The sequence below is a fragment of the Polistes canadensis genome, unplaced genomic scaffold (assembly GCF_001313835.1).
Source record: "Polistes canadensis isolate GaletaPanama2010 unplaced genomic scaffold, ASM131383v1 scaffold_128, whole genome shotgun sequence".
NCBI classification, from domain to species: Eukaryota; Metazoa; Arthropoda; class Insecta; order Hymenoptera; family Vespidae; genus Polistes; species Polistes canadensis.
Window position 1 is genome coordinate 163,210 of NW_014569675.1, and position 19,268 is coordinate 182,477.

Sequence of the window (19,268 nt, forward strand, 5' to 3'; positions counted from 1 at the left end):
TCTTTTCTCTTTTTGTTCTTTTTTTAATTTATTTTTACTTTTATACTATAATTGTTTTGTTTTTTTTTTTTTTTTATAAACGAGATACTACATAAATAGAAATAAATAATTCTAAATAAAGGATTAAACGATACATTAATACGATATATTTTGAAGAATATTAAACGACGAATAAGATGTTTTCAGTATCTGTGAAAAATGAATCTTTTATTTTCTGTAATAATTAACAATATTATATATAATAATACAAATATATATTAACGATGTTTCCTCACCCATGTAAAAACGTCAAGATTGAGAGAAAATATTCGATGATATGTAAGAGTCAATTCTTTTTGACTGACTCTCATTAATAATTGTAAATTTCGACGATTATTCGGAGTCGACATAATCCACTTGCTATTATAAATAGCATCGGAAATTTCTTTGCTCTAAAGTATAAAAATATATAAATAACTGTACTACTTCGATCGGTAGAAATGATTTCGTTAAAAATAATAGATAAATACCTTTAATCGAAGCTCGTTGCCGTACCAACAATAACAAAATATTTGAAACATCATAGAACCGGTATATAACACGAATGATAAAAATTCTACTGTCAGAGGATTTTTCTGTAAATATTTAAATTCAAAACTATATATAAACACGCTAACGACTGAAAGTTAGTATACACCTACTACATTTTCATTATATATTTATGTACAAACTATCGGTTCTATTTAAATTAACATTCCTTTATTCTCGCATGTGTTTTATATAACTTTATATTCGAACGGACATATGACAAATGAATTTATTTGCGAACGGAAAAAATTGCGATAAATTAATCGCACAAATGATAAAATTGTGTAAAATAATTATAAAGAGAAAAAAAGTTAGTTACAATTTTGATACTAAGCGGTAAAATTTTCTAATTAATTTTCTATATATGCGAAACAAATATTTCTATACGAGTGTAGATTGAAAAATTTGGAAGACCATGCCGAAATATAAAATTGACTTTGATCGAAAACGTAAAAGTTAGTCTCAAAACTTGGCAACCGACGCCTAGGCATATATACAAAAAGAAAATATTTTAAGAATGTAGAGTTCAATGACTTAACGTTTTTTCTTTTTCATATACTAGTAGGTGTGCCCAAACTTTTATAAATAGAAATTTTACAAAGAAAAATATAAAAAAATTAATTTAAAAATAAAAAAATAAATTTTCGAACCTTTGACATTTGAAAGATGGTGGTACAAAGAGTGATCAAACTGAAAAGGAATAAAACAGCGATCGTCCAAATAAACAATGATTCTATTCTCTTAACGAGTCCATGAATAAATACATAATGTCTAACGCACTCTTTTATTTCATTCGAATTACCTTCCCTAAGAGTTTGCGTGCAACGCTCGCTTAGAATAGCAATTTGTCCGCAAACGTGAAGGGTCAAACCGTATACGAGAGAATCGAAGGATACGTTTAGAAGTGCTCCGTAAATAATGGATACAGTATGAATCAAATATGTTACCAAATAGGCGTGTAATTCTTCAATGGAATACGGCAAATAAGTATTGTATGGTAAAACTCTGTTCGAACGATGCAATTCCATGATAGGAGCAAGTACGAATGCCACTGCTGTTGTTTCAGACAAAGCCATGAAGCTAAGGGTACACCATTTAGCTATGGCGCGTAGACACATTTCGATTATTAATATTTTATACTTTGTTATTTTATTAATTTTTTTTTTCTTTTCTTTTTAAAGAAACACCTCCCAACAAATATATTTCGTACCCCTGCGACTATAGCTTTCCAAAATCTTTTCTTCCGTTACATTCCTCGGACGGCATATTTTCTCACGTAATAGGTTCAATAAAATTAATAATTTTCTCTTCCTAAATAAAATGTTAAGCAATTTGAAGCACAATGCGAGAAACGTCAATGCCATAAAAAGACTCTCAGTCACATCCTCGAGATCATTACGGGAAACGATTATTTCTATTAATTCGGTTAAAGTGAAGTAAAATATTATCGTTATTACCATCGATCTGTGAACAAAGATTTAAAAAAAAAAAAAAGTAAAAAGAAAAAAAAATATAATAAAAGATAGGACAAAAAAAGTTCCTAAAATAATTTTCAAAATCAATCACTCTTTTTGCGAGACTTTTCCAAGCTGATTTCTTCGTTTTTTTTTTTTTTCTTTTCTTTTTTCTCTTATGAATATTAAAAATGCAAAAGTCTATAAAATCTTGAAAAAAAAATATTTAAAATTTTATCTATAGAATCTTTTTTGATATATATCTTATGTTAAGAATTTAAAATAATAAATGAAATAATTTATTAAAGCGTAAATCGCGCATTCGGTACCCGTGAAAAAAATTAATTAAACGCATAAAAATATCCAAGTCGTCGCGTTCTCTCCAAATTCCACAAAAAGTAAAAATTTTAAAATTCACTGGTAAAATATCCATAGCTTTATCCTTTTTTCTATATTTTTCTACTATCTCATACAATCTATACAATATTCCAAGTGCTTTATTATATACTCCGATAAAGAAAGAATCAAAGGGAAAAAAAAAAAGAAAAATAGGCAGGGTTCCGAAACAGGGGTAATAACGTAGCGTTCTAACATCAAAGGAAATTGCTATTTTATTTATTTAATAATAGATAACCATGTACGAAGTCTAACGATACGCTAACATTACGTTACATTAGAAAACATCCGTTTATTCTCATCCCTATCTAATATTGTTGTTCTACTATTCTTTTCTTAACTCGTATTATTAAATTATTCGAAAGTAAGTTCATCCTAACAAGTAGTTTAAAACATAGATATATCTATTACAGGTTCTAGTCGAATATATCGATTTATCGATTTACGATAAACGATTTTTCTAGTTTTCACAGTAAAAAACATTTTTCTTCTTGAGCTAGTGATTTACAAAGGTTCTTGATAGTTGCATACTTATTGTTTTGAAAAATATTTAGATTTTAATGATATTTTACTATTATTTATTCTACAAGAATAAAGAATAAAACAGTAAATATTAAATTTATATATGAGAAAAATTGCAATTAAATATTCGACATATTCAAGTATAACAATAAACGAAAAAGACTTTTTTAATATCGTAGAGGATATGGTTCGTAAATTTAAATATTTTTATTTTCGCTTAATGAAAAAGTAATATTATATATTTGGCGGTGAATTCGTTTAATTGGTCGATATCAAAACTACGAACCGAAGTGGCATCTAGCGTGCATCGATGTACTCAAGAGAAATAGTGAATTTACCAAAAAATTTCTTACCAACATAAAAAATTTACTCCTCCATTTTTATTTCGAATCGTGTCGAACAAAGATATCTTATAATCTTACGTGTAATAATCCTTTTTTCTATTGTCAAAGAAAATTATCAAATACTAGAAAAAAAATATTCGACATCAATATGTCGAATTTTGCAAAGGAACAACTTTTAAAATATGGTTGGACTGAAGGTAAAATATTGAAAAATCTTGTAAATAAGAAACAAATGAAATTATTGAACGCATAGGCTTAATTCTACTCAACTTTCAATTTTCTTTTGTTCGCATTTGATAATGTCATCATGTTATATTTATATCTTAAATAAATTGTTATTTACAAGTAGGATTTATTCTGCTAATAAGGAAAGATACAAAAAATAATTGTAATTAACTTTTGACATATCGAATGATCATAATAAGTTGTATAATTTATCTTCTTGTATTGCGAATATAATAATATACGATTATCTACAATAGAATATATTATTCTTTATTATCAGTATTTTTTTTTTTATTTATGCATCCAAACCACTTAATCATGATTTTATTTTTTGAATGATACTTTTTTTTTCATTTTATTCTAAATAAAATAGGAAAAGGATTGGGTAAGAATGAAAATGGAATAGCAGAAGCTTTAAGACCCAAATTAAAATTTAACAGCGAAGGTTTAGGGTATAATTCATCATCGAGCACTGAATGGTGGCAAACTGCATTTGATAATGCTTCCAGAAATATTGTAATTAATAAGCAAAATGATGAAATTTCATTCTCAGTTGTTAACAAGAATTCAACTGCTGATAAGGCAGCAGAAATAATGTTAAAATCTAAAGAATCAAGACAAAAGATGTATAATAATTCTCGCAAGCTTGAAATGACGAATTTTATTAAACCGCTAACTTTAAAAAAAATAGAGAAAGAAAGAAAAGAAGAAGCCTCCAAAAAAATTTCAATATTAACAGATGATGAACTTTTTAAAGCGTGTGGAGGTAGAACGGGGCACAAAGGTGCTCGTCATGGCTTAACCATGAGTGGAAAATTGGAAAGGATTCATCAACAAGAAAAAAGATTATTACATCTTATGAAACGCTTAACTTTGAAAAATGCAGCCAAAACTGCAACTGAAATGGATGGGAATGTTGCTAAATTAAATAATAACAGTAATAATAATAATAATAATAATACAAATGTAGCAATAACAACTACAAATGAATCATCTAGTAAAGAAAATGATTTTCAAATCGTCAAAAGTAAGGCTACAATTAAAAGAGAAAAAAGAAATATGCAACATTTAACACGTTTGTTAAATAATGCATGTAATATAGATGATATTACTTGTAGTTCTAATATAACAGAAATTAAAAAAAACTCAAGCCATAAGGATAAAAAAAGTAAAGATAAAAGAAATAAAACTTCTTTGATTAGTGAAATTATCACTTCACCAGAAGAAAAGCATGATTTGGTGAAATCTGATCAATTACAAATGCATGATAAAACATATAAAAAACATAAAAAACATAGAGTAGTTGTCGTAAAACAAAAAAGAACTCCTGTAGGAAATATATATAAAGTTCTGGATTGTCCTGTTGAATTATATAATCTGTTCAAGCATCAACAAATATCTAAATCTCAAGGAGATATTAATATTAATCGTAAAAGTACAGATACTTCTCCTGAAGATTCTTATCATTCTAGGCATACATCGTGTGATAAGTTGAAAGTTCAAAGTATTTCGCAAATAATAAAAAAGAAAAAATTATATCATTATAGGAAAGTTAAAGGCGACCTTAAATGGGAGAAATATGCTACTCCATTTGATGATAAATTTTATAGATTTATAAAAAATTTCTTTAATAATAGCATAACAGAGGATGTTAGTTCAAAATTAAAAAATTTATCTGTAAAAGGGAAAAAAAAAGAAACTAACAATGACGATAGAACTAGCATGTAAATTCATATTACTCCCGTAATTGTAATAAAAAATAGTACAATAATTAATCATCAAAATAAAAGTCATTATGCAATATTAATGATAATTAATATTATAAAACAATGTGTATTACAATGCCTAAACAATTTAAATAAGTGTATTAAAGTACTAATTGAAAATGATAATAAACATTATTAGTGATCATTAAAGCAAAATTGATTAAACATATTTAGATAAAATATCATTATAATCTAAAATTATGTTTTATTAAAATTGATAAATTTGTCAAATCATCTCCATCTAACAACGATGAATTTTTATAAAGATATGTCTGTACTGTGCATGATTATCAATAAATGAACTTTATTTTAAAAGGTATTTATGTTAAATTTATTTTATATTTTTCTATAAATTTCCTTTTTATTCATTTTAATATTATTTAACAACATCGCGTTTGTTTACTTTTATATAATTGATTATAATTAAAATTGTATAAAGAAAATGCATTTTTACTTCTTACAATTGCATTCTTTTTTGTCAAGAGCAACAAAAGCCAAAATTATATTTATTCATAAATGTGCCTAAGATTTTAACATCGTCTTATAACTTTCTTATAAACATATTATATGTATATTAAATACAATTTTAAATGTCTCGTGGAACATCACTCTCCATAATTAATATAATTTTAATAATTTAATGTTTGTACATAAATTTGCATTATATTAATGTACGTATATCATCAATTTACAATAAAAGAATAGATTTCTTTAGATTACGAACGATTTGATATAATATATACCTATATTATGTATAGTAGTAGGAAAAGAAAAAATAATTTTTTTAAATATAATATATTTAAAAATCAAATGTGTGAAAGTAGACTTTATCATTATACTATAATGATAAATTACGTAAAGTCAACGTAATCGATAAATTGATATCTTTTTTATACTTTCACACAAACAATACAGTTTCTTATATTTAATAAATAATAAAAATCCTACATGAGTATAGAGAGTTATCTAAAAACTATCTATGATAATCTCAAGCTTTTCTTTCGGAAATTTTGTTCTAAGTAATTATTTGCTGATAATCATTTAATTTTTTTTACATAATTTTTTTCTTTTTTTTTCTCAAGACTACTTATAATATAATTATATACTAACTACATATGTATTAACGCAGTATATTTTTCTAAAATTAAAAACACGATTGGACATGTTGAAAAGGAGTTTTACATATTATCGACGAATTTAATTTGATAAAAGTGTATTGATTTTATAATTCTTTTTTTATTAAATTCCTTGATTAAAATGTAAATGGAATGTACATCGTTTTTGATAAAAAGCTTTTTTGTTTTTATATATAAAAATATTACGCAAATTTTAAGAAACAAGACAAAGATATTATTATATATATATAAAGACTAATGCGTTTATAAAAGATTTTAAAACTTCTTTGCGTGTAAATATCAATGTTTTGAGATTCTTGTATTTCTATTTTACATCATTACAAAATATCATAACAGAAGATAAGGAAGCACTTTATTGGTGTATCATCTATTGTAGTATTATAACAAAATTTAAATTTTTATTCATTTTGTTTTTTTTTTATATTGTATCTAAAATAATTCAAATATATCAAATTTAATATTTAGCAAAATATAATTATGTTCAAATAACAAATTCTTTTTTTTACTTCAAAGTAAAATTAGAACATTATTTGTAAGTTACAATAGAAGATACAAAAACAGTATTTATATATATTTATCGATGCATCAATGTAATAACGGACAATGAGGAAAAACAGATCTATTCTTCCGAATTATAAGGTATTCATAAAATTCGTTAAATTTCTAATGAGATGTAAATAGGAACCTTATAAGAAAATTACAAATACCCAACTACGATATGCTCTCTAATAATAAAATTATATTGAAAGAAGCTCACTAATAAGCATTTTCTATAAACGAAAATATCAAAATAGAAAATAGATTAATCTCTCCAATAATTTATATATATATGTATTAGATTGCTTCGTATAATATTAATACTAATATACTGAAAATAAATGATAAGATGTTATCGTAAAATAAGCCAATAGCTGACATACGTAGAAGATCTAATTGACAGCGTTTCCTTATAAACTACTATGGCATAAATGGAAAAATATAAAACCTTCTTTCAAGTATCAATTACAAATTCTTGTATCGTAATAACACATTATCATTATTTCCAAAATTCTGTGACATGTAATATGGAAAAGTATTTTAAGACATCTGTATGTTGTCTTTATATACAGTACGATACGTGAGATAATACCAACATTTCCAATTATGTTTCAATCCAATGTGCTAAACACATTTATTACTAACAACTCTTCTTTTTACCATGTAATAACCAACATTTCTACCACTTCTGCTTAAGCTAACAGCTTGTTTATCAGCATGAATTTGTTTATTATTGCAAGATATATTTGTATTATTCAATTTATTCCATATTGTATACATAGTAGACGCATTAATTTTGTGTGTAGTTATGGAATTCTTAAGTATACAAGGTTCCAATTTTCTTGGCGCGTAACTAAAACCTGGATGATTAGTAGGATTTATTTTTGCATGCTTTGCACAAAGACCCGTAATGTAAACGTCTTCTAAATGAAGTAGAGGTGTTGACAAAGCTGCCTGATATAACTTAAAAGCTGCATCAATACTCATTACATATCCTGTACCTGATAGATAGTTTGGATAAACCTTTTCAGGATACATATACTTTGGCATATACCTAATATAAATATATAATGTATTCTTTAATGTCTATAATTGTGTGTCCACTTAATAATTATTGTAACTAAGAATCAATTAATAATACTCAGTCCTTTATGAAAATACTCACCATTTATTTGTAGGGTTTAATATAGGTCTAGCGCTACAAATAAGAGATCCCAATAAAATATCTTTAGACTGCGTTCTTGCGTGCAAGGTTTTCATCAAAAGAACTATATTTACAAACATATCATCATCCGTTTTCATAATAAATTTAGCTTCTTCGCAATTAGAAGTGACCCATTTTAACATCATAATAGACTTTAATGTTAAATTATTATAAGTGTCAGAAAACTTTTCTTGTAGTATATCATTAAACTGAAGACTTTCTTCTAATACAAGGCTCTGTAATAAAAACATGCACAATACAAAAATTCTATTTGTAAACTTAACTTTGCTTAATTATATATATGCGTCTAATATAGTTATTTCATGCAATAGCTGCTTACTTCATGAATTAACGGATTTCAAAAAATAATTTTAACATATATATATATATGTATTCAACTGTACGTACATTGAGTGTGTCATTATCACTTTGTCCCAGAAGAAATGCAACTTTAACCGTAGAATTATATAAAAGATTTAAATTACTTTTGTTAGCCCAAGTATTTCTAATAGCCATTCTAGCTTTGTAGTTTCCCACTGATGAGCAAATAATTACAATTAAATATGGAGGTGGTGAACAAATAGCGATCGGACTTAAAATGGAAGTGATATTATCCGGATGAATGTAATTTTTTACATCTCTTGAAGTATTGTACGTCCAACCAGGTAACTGTGCTGTAAATTAAATACCTTTATCATAACTAGATAATACAATAAATATCACATTAAAATATAAACATGTTACATTCAATTGCGTAACTATTTTATAGCTGTTGATACTATCATGCACATGAATTTACATATATATATATACATATATATATTTATAATATACATATCTTTTTCTTTTTTTCCAAGTTTACTATACCTCAAGCATTCTACAATGTAATTCTGTATCAATAAAATTCATTCATTCTTGTGTTTAAATTGTATTGCAAATTGCATTTGAATATTTCCAAATATATGCACTATACAAGGTGCAAAAGCTTCAAAGCAATGTAAACAAATAAAAGTATTGTGCTTTCGGATGTGAGCATTGATTTTACATATTGCCATATTTAAAGCACAGAGTAATGCGTAGAAATTTTGTAACTATAATAAAAAATAAATTTTCAAAAAACATACCAGAATGCGAACTTATCAATGTACTAAACCTGTTTAAAACCTGCCAATGATAACTAAATATTTTAATATTACTTTTAAATACGATATAATTTTTAAAATTTATTTCGGAAACATCGTTGATTACTTAAATGACATTTAATGATCTTGCAATAACAGCTCTATTATAATATCTATGAATGATAAATATATATTTGAGCAATCAGATGCAAAAAGTGTAGATTGTGTGATCAAGCAACATTAATGAATGCATACCTACAGTGGCTACCAAGTGCGAACCACTGAGAAGCTCTGTAGGGGACGGAGTCTCACCTAAGCCTACAAATGGACCCTGAGCTGAATGATATGCTGGTACATATAATAGGCCTAACACAGCCAAAATTACAAATCCTAATATCATTCTTTTGACAAAAGATATTTTAGTATTTCCTTTGACGCTTCCAATATTACTTATGCTGGTGGCAGACGGCAATTCCATACGTAACAGTCGAAGTCTGTCCATCTTTGAAAAATATAATAATAATATAATAACATGTAACACAATATTCATACACACAAACACACACATATGCAAATGTATTTATTGCTACAAAAATTAAAACAAAAATTTGAACATGGAATATAACCCATACCTTTTGTAAAACAAAACTCTATGTTAAATTACATCAAAATAAACATCTCTCAAAATGAATTGTGACATCTTTTTATAAAATTGCCATTTACGATCAGCTGTACTTGGCAACAAAGGCTGGATAATCTAAACGCCGAATAATAACTAGGATGTAAACAATAACTTACTTTTGAAACGCGATGAGCACGTCATGCCGCATTTGATACCACTCCATTTACTCCTTTTGTAAGGCTCTACATAAGAATATTCATTCCATCAAGTACTCGAGCATCGTATACTTTAATCAAGTAATGACGCATAGAAAAGAAAGAAAAAGTACGAAGGCTGTGGGCTTTGATGCAAATCTTCAATATATCACACTACGTATATTACACTATACATTTTCTTACAACCATCTCCTTCTAACCACTATGGACCACTAACGGTTTGGAAACTCCCCTCTTGCGGCACACCTACGGTTAGCGCCATCTACCCATCTCTATGCATCATTTTGCGGAACTATTACAAACAATTAAATTATTGTCAATAAGAAATCAGAATTAAAATATTAATAAACAATTTTGTTAAATTAATAATCCTAATAATTAATGTTGCTTTTGTTTCACGCATTTGTTAAGCTCTTACGTGATAATCTAAACGACATAACCTAAGAAAAACGTCAATTATTAATAAAATTCTTTTAATGCATTAACCATTCTATGAATTATTATATATATTTTATGATATTAATTTGATATTATATATATATATACTGTATGAAATAATAATTTATCTAACTATTATATGTCTCTAATGTTACATCACAATATAATAATGTATAATGTCAACTACGGATCTTCTATTTTTCTAAAAAAATATCTTATTACATTTTTCTCCATTTAGTTTAATATATTTGGAGTACATTTTTGTTAGATTTTTCTTATATATATATCTTATTGGAATTTTAAATATGAACGAGTCTGGATGTAATTTATTGACAACGTATGCTTTTAAAGGAGGAAAAGAATATGTCGTTAAAATGAAAGTAATGGCTTTTAAACGAAGTCAAAGATGTCTGGAATTGACGATAACAGATAAATTTACTGCAGAAGATTGGAGATCATCTTACGATACTGCATGTTTGTTATCATTTTTATTCTTACGCTATAAATATTTTTTCACTCATATAAGATTTTGTTTATATATAAATTTTGTTATAATATATATTTACATTAATATTATAAGTAATATTTGTATTTTCATTTAATATGCCAAGATATTGAAAACTTGACCCACAAAACGGGAAATTATAAACAGTTTGATGTGTTTGTCGCAATGCTACAATCAGGACTATTAAAAGTAACTTTTACATTGTGGTTCTATAAATCTAATTTATATTCAACATCAGTAATAATAAGTAATTTACAGACAAGCGAATCTATCACATTGGATTTATTGACTTTTGAAGATCTAGAATTATTACGCTCACGCAAAATTGATAGTAATTCTGTTTCGACTATAAGTAATAAGTCAAATAATAGACGATACCTTATTTTAACTTATACAGTAGAATTTGATCGGTAAGTAATAAAAAAAATTAATCTTATTATTTTGTCTAGATATAAGAATTATGATGTGATATTAATTGAAGAATAAAGATTTCTGAATATAACAATGTGCATATGCATTAAGTGAAACATTTTTTTTTTGTTACCTTGTATATCAAATATTAAATACAAACAATATGTATAAAATTAATCTCTATGGAGGTAAAACAAGTATTCTCGAATATAACAACCTTAAGAATCCACTATCCATTGCCCTTGGAATACTGTGGTTTGCCCGATTCGACAATATTGCAAGCAACGATAAGAAGATTGCAAGCAGAAATAGAAAAATTAAACTCTACTGGTATGAATAAAGATCTTCAAAAACGGATAGAAACACTTTCAATCACAAATCAAAGATTACTTGAAGAAAATCGTAAGCTCTCTAGCGGAGGTATATATATATATAAATATTATATATATATATAAGGAATCAAAAATGAATTAATATTAATCCATTTTCATTATCTATCTATATTTTTAAATAATACAGGAAAAGGCATAAGACGATTAGCTAGTGCAATAAGTGCATTAGAAAATAGCGTTGCTAAAGAACGAGCATCATTCCGAGCACAAATTCAAAAACTTCGTGCTGAAAACGCTGCCTTGTCTCTAAAAATACGTCAGCTTACTGAATCCGCTATCAAAAGATCTCGCAATAATAGTCCTGCGTTAAAACGTCGAACTCCTCCGCCTTCTTCGTACAGTCGTCATTCCATTAATAGGAGAAGTAGAAGCCGATCTCCTTCTATTTATGGTCATTTTAAAACGTCTAGTTTGTCACCTGGTATTACAAATAATTTCAATTTCTTATAAATTACATTTTACAATATTAAAATAATTATTATTTTTAAGTTAATATCTCAACACACACAAAAATTACAGGAAGTTCGATGGAGTCGTTTCAAACTAAAACTTCTTCGAATCGAAATATTACAAAATCACGTTACATTTCCTCTAAAGAATCAAGTTTGTATTAAATATCTATAATTTTGTGTTATTGTATTAATTTTCTATTTTTATTACAGAAATTGATTTTGGAAATTTGGAATCAAGAATTTACACACTCCAAAAAATGTTAAAAGAGGGAATTAATCTGAGTTAAAAAAAAAAGTACAGTAATATTTATTCTTTATGTATATATACAAACTAAATACAATACCTTTATTTGAATTAAAATTTTTATTCATTTTTATGATAAAATTACAAATTATGCCATTATTGATCAAAAGACTAGAGTTACCTGCAAAATAGTGATGTGCTAGCATCAATAAACTCATCTTATTTATCAAGATTGTTAATTAACTCATTATTTTCTTAACTTAACTTTTCTATATTAATTGCCTATGAAAAATGAAGTACAACGATTTTATAAAAACTAAAATTAACGTTTATTGTAGATTTTATATTGTATATATTCTATAATTCAGAAATAAAAAATCAATGTAAAATTAAAAATATGTACGAAGCGTCTACAGAGAAACACCCTAATATAATATGAAAAAAAAAATTCTGACGTTTCATTCACAACAACTTCTGATATATACAAAATATTCCAAATAGATAAAATATATAATATTTTATAACAAAAGAAATTTCTTATTGTTGACTAAAAAATATAAGAAATCACTATTGCTAATCACATTATGGAAGAATATCTCCGAGTTATTGTACAATTCAAATAAATATAAATAATTTTAATTACCTAATTTTTTTCTTCTATCTATCTGCTTTAACATTATTTTCATAATATGTTATAGCGCGTTGAACCAGCGAACCTTTTATTTCTGTATTGTCTGTTGCTTCTGTGCTTATTGTAGTATTTGTACTTTGTGGTTGATCAACTTTTTTCTCAGTTTCTGTTAACACAGGTTGTTCAGGTAGTTGATACTTCGTTCGTTTCGCTAATTCTTTTATAACATCTTGTAAATAAATAATATCACTTTGTAATTGTGTACTATTATTTTGTAATGACTCGATATTATTCTTAAATTCTTGTATCTGTGCATTGCGTGCTTCTTCTCTTTTTGCTTCTTTAGCAACTTGACGATTATATTCAAATATTAAACATCCACCAGCAAGACTAAAAATAATAACTTCTCCCATTAAGTTAGATCCTAATTCTATTGCCATAGTTTCGTTTAACTTAGCTACTTTCGTTGGTTTTCCAAGATTCATCATATACATTTTACCTTTAACTTCTGCCCAATGATAAACTGTATCGTAAAAAGATATCACAATAATTGTTTTTTATTAAATAAAGGCTCATTGTTTTAACTTAATTGTAACTTAATTGTTTTTACTGAATTATATATGTTAAAATGTAAATACTTACATTGAGCAGGTGGAATAATAAAGTATGTACGAAATACAGGATGATTTTTAGCTTGATTAACTATTAATTTAGCCAAAGGTTTACTAATTTGTTTGATAAGTAATACACCTAATTTAAGAACAGGAAATACACCGATAGCCATTCTTCGTTGTAGTTTTTAATGCAACACATCAACCTTTTTTCCTTATATTCTGAAATTATATAAATTAAAAATTAATTAAATATTATAACATATAATTATTATTAGTTAACCAATCGTTATGAAACAAAAACACATCTAAAAAAGATATCATCGTGCCAAAAATATTATATTTAATTATCCTTGTGAATAATTATTACCTCATCTCCAAAATTATTTGAAAATACTGTAGATAGTTATAACTTCATAACGAATATTATTATATAGATCACTATCTGTGTTTTGTTAATAGGAATGCTATAAAATTAACAATCAATCAATACATAAATTATTCTATTAATGATCATTGTTAAATATCTCTGTCACTTACATATAGACCTTTTACAATACTATTACATAGCCATTTTTAATATTTCGTGGTATGTTATAATCTAGAACTAAAAGTACTGATATCTATCTTATACTAGACTGCGATTTTGCAAAAAAATTTGTGAACTAGGCTTATTAAAATTTGCGATGTATATCTGATTCACCAATAGAAACGCTTTCGTTTGGACAAACTGCATCATAATAATTGGCGCCATTTTCAAATTGTTTCTAATATAATTTACTAGAAAATAAATTGTGAATATAAAAATGTGAACAACAATTGAACTATTGTTTTAAATTAATCTTACTCTCTTAATTTATTTTTTATAGTAAAAAATAATTCACGAAATATATGTTATCTAATAATGTAATGTTTATCTAATATTAATTATACATAATGAATGTATAGATTACTCCGCAGATATTTACATTCATATTTTAATCATTTTTAAATTTTAAATCCTGAATGTATAGCTACTATACCACGAGATAAATTTCTATAACTGGTATTTCTGAAACCGCTTATATCTATCATATGCTGAAATAATTTATAATATTTGAATGAAATTGGATTACGAAAATATATATATTAGTAAATGATAGAAAAATTATAATTACTTTAAAATCTTCTTGTTTTGGAAATTTCTGTATGCTTTCTGCAAGATACTGATAAGGTTCCCATTGTCCAATGGCTAATGTAGCCATCACCGGTATAACTTGAAAAGAGTATCGTTCATAAAGCCTATAAAAATATATTATTCCAACATCCATTTAATTAGTTTAAGTTTATCTAATGCATGTAATAGATATTATATTTACCATTGTAAAATATCATTTTCTAGATGAGTAAATTCTAAACATAGAAATCTACCTCCAGGTTTAAGTACTCTGTACGCTTCTGATAACACCTAATCAAAATCAATGAGTCTATATTAAATATTTATTAAACTATATCAATCTAAATAAAATTATATTTTAGAAATACAATATCACTATAATAATAATATTACCTTATCGATGTGAGTAACATTTCTTATACCAAATGCTATCGTATATGCTGTAAATGATTCATCAGGGAAGCTAAGATTTTCTGCATCTTCTTTCTTCCATTCAATATTAAAATTATTCTCTTTCGTATATCCTAATCTTTCTGCTCTTATTTTACCAACATCTAACATATTTTCATTTATATCTGTTACCATTACAGAACTTTCAACGTTATTAACGTTCTTAGTATTTTTTAAAAAATCTAAATATCTAAACACTATGTCTCCAGTCCCAGCAGCACAATCTAATAAACGAGTTCCGTGCGTAGGTGCTAATTCTTGAATGAATATATCTTTCCAAATTCGATGAATACCTAAACTCATTAAATCGTTCATTTTGTCATAATTGTCTGCAATACTTTCGAACACTGTATGAACTACAAAAATAAAAATATATATTATTATATATAATTTTCTCATTTCAGAATAAAAAAATATATTTTATTAGATAAATAAAATATAACAATTTATAGTATCCACCTTCTTTAGCTTTATCATTTTCTTTGACTTTTTTAAAACCAAAATATGTCATCCTTTCGTTATCATCTTCATTTGCATCTGTTGCTTTAGAATGATTGTATTTATGAAAATATACATTTGTTAATTGTTTACGTAACGTTTGACACATTCTCTTATTAAAATGAAGATACTTTTGAGTCAACATTTTGATGTTATATAATTGCAATACGAAAAATGAAATTTGACAATTCTTAAATTAACAATGATTAAATATGTTTGCTAAATTCTATTAATATTAAAATAAAATGTTTCAATATTTATAAAAATTTATTGTTAACTTAGATCATTGAAAATCTTCTGTATTAACAAAAGCTATTTTTATCTTTTTCTCTTTTTCCATATAATTAATTAATTTATAAAAATTACAAATGTAAATCAGAAATAAAGAAAAAATTTATTTTTAATAACCCCAGCACGCCAATGATTCAATAACTATAATTGTTATAATTTAAAATATTAATGAACAATGAGTTTACGTATTTAATAAATTTATATATATATCAATTTAAATCATAGATATATATAGATATTATAAATAAATATAAACAGTGCATTAAGCTAGTGAAATTTGTTAATGTATGTGTGTGTAAGATCTATGAATAACTAGTTAATAATATCTAACAGAAGAGGGCGTTGAAAATAGTAGCTACCGGTTCATAAATTTATATATGAATGTGTGTGTGTGTGTTTGTGTATTTACTATGGATATAGTATATTGGGATATTTATTGTTTAACAATTTTTAGTACTATGTTTATTTCAAGTATAAATTCATTATCTTTCTAAGTGATTGCATATTAATTATATATATATTATATTTATTCAGTTTATATACGATCAATAATTTGAATTCAAATGTTGAATGATACTGAATAAATAACTTGTGGTTAAAGTTTTCCTAATAATTCAGGCAAATGAATAAAAATGATTCGATGAGTAGATATGGACCACTCGTCGGTGCAATTGATGAAGGCACCAGTAGCGCTAGATTTTTGGTATAATATGTATTTATTTATGATTATTATTTCTTCTGTATTTATTGATCCATATATACATAATTAGTTATTTGATCAATTTATAAAATCTGTTACAAATATAATAAAATACACATATTTATTAATTATTTCAGTTAGAGTCAATCTTACTTAATATTTTTAACTTCCAGGTATTTGCTGCGGAGACAGCCGAAGTGTTAACGTATCATCAAATTCCAATAAGTCAGACTTATCCGAAGGAAGGATGGGTTGAACAAGATCCCATAGAAATCTTAAACGCAGTGAGAGAATGTCTTCGTCAAACTGTATTTAATTTAGAACAATTAACTATAGATCCGACTGATATTGTTGCTATTGGGATAACTAATCAAAGAGAAACGACTGTTGTATGGGATTCTGTTACGGGAAGACCATTGTATAATGCAATTGGTAATGATTTGTATTTTATTTGTTTAATATAATTATTATTTAATAAATAATTTTCAATGGATTATTTACAGTATGGATGGATATGAGAACTACTTCTATAATAGATGACATGTTAAAAGGGATATGGAATCGGAACAAAAACTATCTGAAGTCACTCTGTGGTTTACCTATTAGCCCTTATTTTAGTGCATTAAAATTAAAATGGTTACTTGAAAATGTACCAGAAGTTCAAGAATCCTTAGCCAAAGATCAATGTATGTTTGGGACAATAGATACCTGGCTAATTTGGGTTAGTTTATTGTTTTTTTCTACAGATGATAATGATGGAGTTTAAAATACTACAATGATAAAAAAAACCTCTACCAAACATAATACTATCTCTGATATAAACCTAGAATTTAACTGGAGGAGTAAATGGTGGTGTTCATACTACAGATGTTACTAATGCTTCGAGGACTATGCTTATGAATATTAGAACATTACAATGGGATCCAAAACTACTATCATTTTTTCAAATACCATCAAGTATTCTGCCACAAATACGAAGTTCGTCAGAAATTTATGGATATATCCAGGATGATATTCTTCATGGTGTACCAATATCTGGAGTATGTAATATATTTCTATTTATACAAACATATAATTAAACGTATTTATAGAATGGATATTATATTTTAGTGTTTAGGAGATCAACAATCAGCACTTGTAGGTCAGTTATGTTTTCAACAAGGACAAGCTAAAAGTACATACGGTACTGGGTGCTTTCTTTTGTACAATACAGGCACTGCTGTAAGATATAATTCTATTATTTATTAGATTATTAAATTATTTCTTTTAATATGCAATTTATCATAATTCATTAATATAATATAACTGAATTAAGCAGGGTATATTCAAGTATTTTTCAATTAATATTTTATTGTTATGCATATAAGATTGTAGATTCATCTCAGGGTTTATTAACCACAGTTGCATATCAATTGGGTGCAAATGCAACACCAGTTTATGCTCTTGAAGGCTCTATAGCAATTGCTGGTGCTGCTATTAAATGGTTAAAAAATAATCTTGGAATATTATCTAACGTAAAGGAAAGTGAAGCTATGGCAGAAAGTCTTTCTTCCGATAGTCATGTCACTTTCGTTCCTGCATTTTCAGGTTTATATGCACCATATTGGAGAAAAGATGCTAGAAGGTAAATAAAAACTATAATTTTCTCTTAAAGAGATTGTTATCATATATATACATTTTAAATATTAAAAAATAAATCATTAATTTTTAGTGTTATATGTGGACTAACAGAGAGATCGACAAATGCCCACATTGTAAAAGCAGCTTTGCAATCCGTATGTTTTCAAATAAGAGATGTTTTAGAAGCCATGAAGAAAGATACAGGAATAATATTATCTAAGTTATTAGTAGATGGTGCCATGACTAGTAATGATTTATTAATGCAAATGCAAGCCGATATATGTGGTACACCAGTGAGTAAGTAACTATTGTATGTAAATAATATTATTTTAAAATATCAATTTTTTTTATATATTATACGAATATATAAAAAAATAAACCTTTTTACAAGAAAGTCAGACCTTTAATGGCTGAAACAACTGCTCTTGGAGCTGCAATAGCTGCAGGTAGTGCCGAAGGTATACGTAAATGGGATATAAAAACAGGATCAATTGTACCGAGTGACATTTTCTTGCCTTCCATAAGTGAAGAAGGTAATTAATATATATATTATATATCAATTAATTAATGTCAGCGTTAAATTGTATAATATTCAGCTAAATCGTGGAAACCCTAAATTTTACCAGAAATAATTTGATATTTTTGCCTAATATACATTAGTAATAACATATATGAGTTTCAAAGGGAAAATTGAAGACAGTTAATAAATTTTGATGAACAAATTTATTTGATCTTGTTGAACGTTTCGTCCCTTACTGGG

General features: G+C 26.1%; 7 protein-coding genes across 15 annotated transcripts in view; 3 read left to right on the plus strand and 4 right to left on the minus strand.

Annotated features, from left to right (window-relative positions):
* Positions 1–76: 76 nt before the first annotated feature.
* LOC106788150 (odorant receptor 46a) lies at positions 77–2,454 on the minus strand. Its single transcript, XM_014751152.1, has 5 exons — positions 2,351–2,454; positions 1,755–2,031; positions 1,218–1,706; positions 510–614; positions 77–431 (listed from the first exon to the last, which is right to left on the minus strand). The coding sequence occupies exons 1-5, from the start codon at positions 2,452–2,454 to the stop codon at positions 258–260; spliced, it is 1,149 nt and encodes a 382-aa protein (XP_014606638.1). The 3' UTR covers positions 77–257.
* An 852-nt stretch (positions 2,455–3,306) lies between these two features.
* On the plus strand, positions 3,307–5,553 carry LOC106788158 (G patch domain-containing protein 4). The gene is made up of 2 exons (XM_014751170.1): positions 3,307–3,480; positions 3,882–5,553. Exons 1-2 carry the CDS (start codon positions 3,432–3,434, stop codon positions 5,234–5,236), a joined length of 1,404 nt encoding a protein of 467 aa, XP_014606656.1. The 5' UTR covers positions 3,307–3,431; the 3' UTR covers positions 5,237–5,553.
* A 1,127-nt stretch (positions 5,554–6,680) lies between these two features.
* On the minus strand, positions 6,681–10,337 carry LOC106788159 (beta-1,3-galactosyltransferase 1-like). Of its 4 annotated transcripts, none has more exons than XM_014751171.1 (5): positions 10,071–10,337; positions 9,528–9,774; positions 8,560–8,825; positions 8,113–8,387; positions 6,681–8,001 (listed from the first exon to the last, which is right to left on the minus strand). In XM_014751171.1, exons 2-5 carry the CDS (start codon positions 9,772–9,774, stop codon positions 7,572–7,574), a joined length of 1,218 nt encoding a protein of 405 aa, XP_014606657.1. In that variant the 5' UTR covers positions 10,071–10,337; the 3' UTR covers positions 6,681–7,571. The 4 variants fall into 4 exon arrangements, with proteins under 4 accessions (XP_014606657.1, XP_014606660.1, XP_014606658.1 ...); XM_014751174.1 differs by having other exon boundaries at positions 9,585–9,774; positions 9,905–10,337; XM_014751172.1 differs by having other exon boundaries at positions 9,905–10,337.
* Positions 10,338–10,816: 479 nt separating this feature from the next.
* On the plus strand, positions 10,817–12,608 carry LOC106788164 (coiled-coil domain-containing protein 61-like). Its single transcript, XM_014751181.1, has 6 exons — positions 10,817–11,021; positions 11,159–11,462; positions 11,687–11,883; positions 11,983–12,276; positions 12,375–12,458; positions 12,518–12,608. Exons 1-6 carry the CDS (start codon positions 10,853–10,855, stop codon positions 12,592–12,594), a joined length of 1,125 nt encoding a protein of 374 aa, XP_014606667.1. The 5' UTR covers positions 10,817–10,852; the 3' UTR covers positions 12,595–12,608.
* On the minus strand, positions 11,962–14,435 carry LOC106788163 (optic atrophy 3 protein homolog). Of its 4 annotated transcripts, XR_001381869.1 has the most exons (6): positions 14,334–14,435; positions 14,164–14,260; positions 13,825–14,015; positions 13,195–13,705; positions 12,652–12,732; positions 11,992–12,273 (listed from the first exon to the last, which is right to left on the minus strand). XR_001381869.1 is itself a non-coding variant. In XM_014751180.1 (5 exons), the coding sequence occupies exons 3-4, from the start codon at positions 13,964–13,966 to the stop codon at positions 13,209–13,211; spliced, it is 639 nt and encodes a 212-aa protein (XP_014606666.1). In that variant the 5' UTR covers positions 13,967–14,015; positions 14,164–14,260; positions 14,334–14,435; the 3' UTR covers positions 11,962–12,273; positions 13,195–13,208. The 4 variants fall into 4 exon arrangements, 2 of the variants coding, with proteins under 2 accessions (XP_014606666.1, XP_014606664.1); XM_014751180.1 differs by lacking the exon at positions 12,652–12,732 and having other exon boundaries at positions 11,962–12,273; XR_001381870.1 differs by having other exon boundaries at positions 14,164–14,405.
* Positions 14,436–14,685: 250 nt separating this feature from the next.
* Positions 14,686–16,198, minus strand: LOC106788162 (2-methoxy-6-polyprenyl-1,4-benzoquinol methylase, mitochondrial). Of its 2 annotated transcripts, none has more exons than XM_014751177.1 (5): positions 15,859–16,198; positions 15,343–15,755; positions 15,152–15,240; positions 14,951–15,048; positions 14,686–14,870 (listed from the first exon to the last, which is right to left on the minus strand). In XM_014751177.1, exons 1-4 carry the CDS (start codon positions 16,040–16,042, stop codon positions 14,952–14,954), a joined length of 783 nt encoding a protein of 260 aa, XP_014606663.1. In that variant the 5' UTR covers positions 16,043–16,198; the 3' UTR covers positions 14,686–14,870; position 14,951. The 2 variants fall into 2 exon arrangements, with proteins under 2 accessions (XP_014606663.1, XP_014606662.1); XM_014751176.1 differs by having other exon boundaries at positions 14,951–15,074.
* A 365-nt stretch (positions 16,199–16,563) lies between these two features.
* LOC106788156 (glycerol kinase-like) overlaps positions 16,564–19,268 on the plus strand; it is a 5,136-nt gene continuing 2,431 nt past the window's right edge. Inside the window, exons 1-8 of one of the 2 annotated variants that reach the window (XR_001381868.1) lie at positions 16,564–16,891; positions 17,062–17,320; positions 17,392–17,609; positions 17,716–17,928; positions 17,999–18,109; positions 18,256–18,512; positions 18,600–18,805; positions 18,900–19,041. Coding sequence is in view for 1 of the 2 variants with exons in the window: in XM_014751168.1 (XP_014606654.1) it covers positions 16,811–16,891; positions 17,062–17,320; positions 17,392–17,609; positions 17,716–17,928; positions 17,999–18,109; positions 18,256–18,512; positions 18,600–18,805; positions 18,904–19,041 (1,483 nt within the window). In the remaining variant the exon portion in view is untranslated. The remainder of the gene's footprint in view (positions 16,892–17,061; positions 17,321–17,391; positions 17,610–17,715; positions 17,929–17,998; positions 18,110–18,255; positions 18,513–18,599; positions 18,806–18,899; positions 19,042–19,268) is intronic. The other variant, XM_014751168.1, reaches the window with a different exon arrangement.

Coding starts and splice junctions, on each gene's coding strand:
- LOC106788150 (XM_014751152.1), bottom strand. CDS start 2,454: ATGGATATTTTACCAGTGAATTTTAAAATTTTTACTTTTTGTGGAATT. Junction 1,707..1,754: donor CGAAATATATTTGTTGGGAG/GTGTTTCTTTAA, acceptor AAAATAACAAAG/TATAAAATATTAATAATCGA. Junction 615..1,217: donor CCATCTTTCAAATGTCAAAG/GTTCGAAAATTT, acceptor AAATATTTACAG/AAAAATCCTCTGACAGTAGA.
- LOC106788158 (XM_014751170.1), top strand. CDS start 3,432: ATGTCGAATTTTGCAAAGGAACAACTTTTAAAATATGGTTGGACTGAA. Junction 3,481..3,881: donor AAAATATGGTTGGACTGAAG/GTAAAATATTGA, acceptor TAAATAAAATAG/GAAAAGGATTGGGTAAGAAT.
- LOC106788159 (XM_014751171.1), bottom strand. CDS start 9,774: ATGGACAGACTTCGACTGTTACGTATGGAATTGCCGTCTGCCACCAGC. Junction 8,388..8,559: donor GTGATAATGACACACTCAAT/GTACGTACAGTT, acceptor TTTTTATTACAG/AGCCTTGTATTAGAAGAAAG. Junction 8,002..8,112: donor TTAAACCCTACAAATAAATG/GTGAGTATTTTC, acceptor TATTTATATTAG/GTATATGCCAAAGTATATGT.
- LOC106788164 (XM_014751181.1), top strand. CDS start 10,853: ATGAACGAGTCTGGATGTAATTTATTGACAACGTATGCTTTTAAAGGA. Junction 11,463..11,686: donor TATACAGTAGAATTTGATCG/GTAAGTAATAAA, acceptor AACAACCTTAAG/AATCCACTATCCATTGCCCT. Junction 12,277..12,374: donor AACGTCTAGTTTGTCACCTG/GTATTACAAATA, acceptor CAAAAATTACAG/GAAGTTCGATGGAGTCGTTT.
- LOC106788163 (XM_014751180.1), bottom strand. CDS start 13,966: ATGGCTATCGGTGTATTTCCTGTTCTTAAATTAGGTGTATTACTTATC. Junction 13,706..13,824: donor TATTATTCCACCTGCTCAAT/GTAAGTATTTAC, acceptor TTTACGATACAG/TTTATCATTGGGCAGAAGTT.
- LOC106788162 (XM_014751176.1), bottom strand. CDS start 16,042: ATGTTGACTCAAAAGTATCTTCATTTTAATAAGAGAATGTGTCAAACG. Junction 15,075..15,151: donor GAAAATGATATTTTACAATG/GTAAATATAATA, acceptor ATATTTTTATAG/GCTTTATGAACGATACTCTT. Junction 14,871..14,950: donor CAAAACAAGAAGATTTTAAA/GTAATTATAATT, acceptor AAATTATTTCAG/CATATGATAGATATAAGCGG.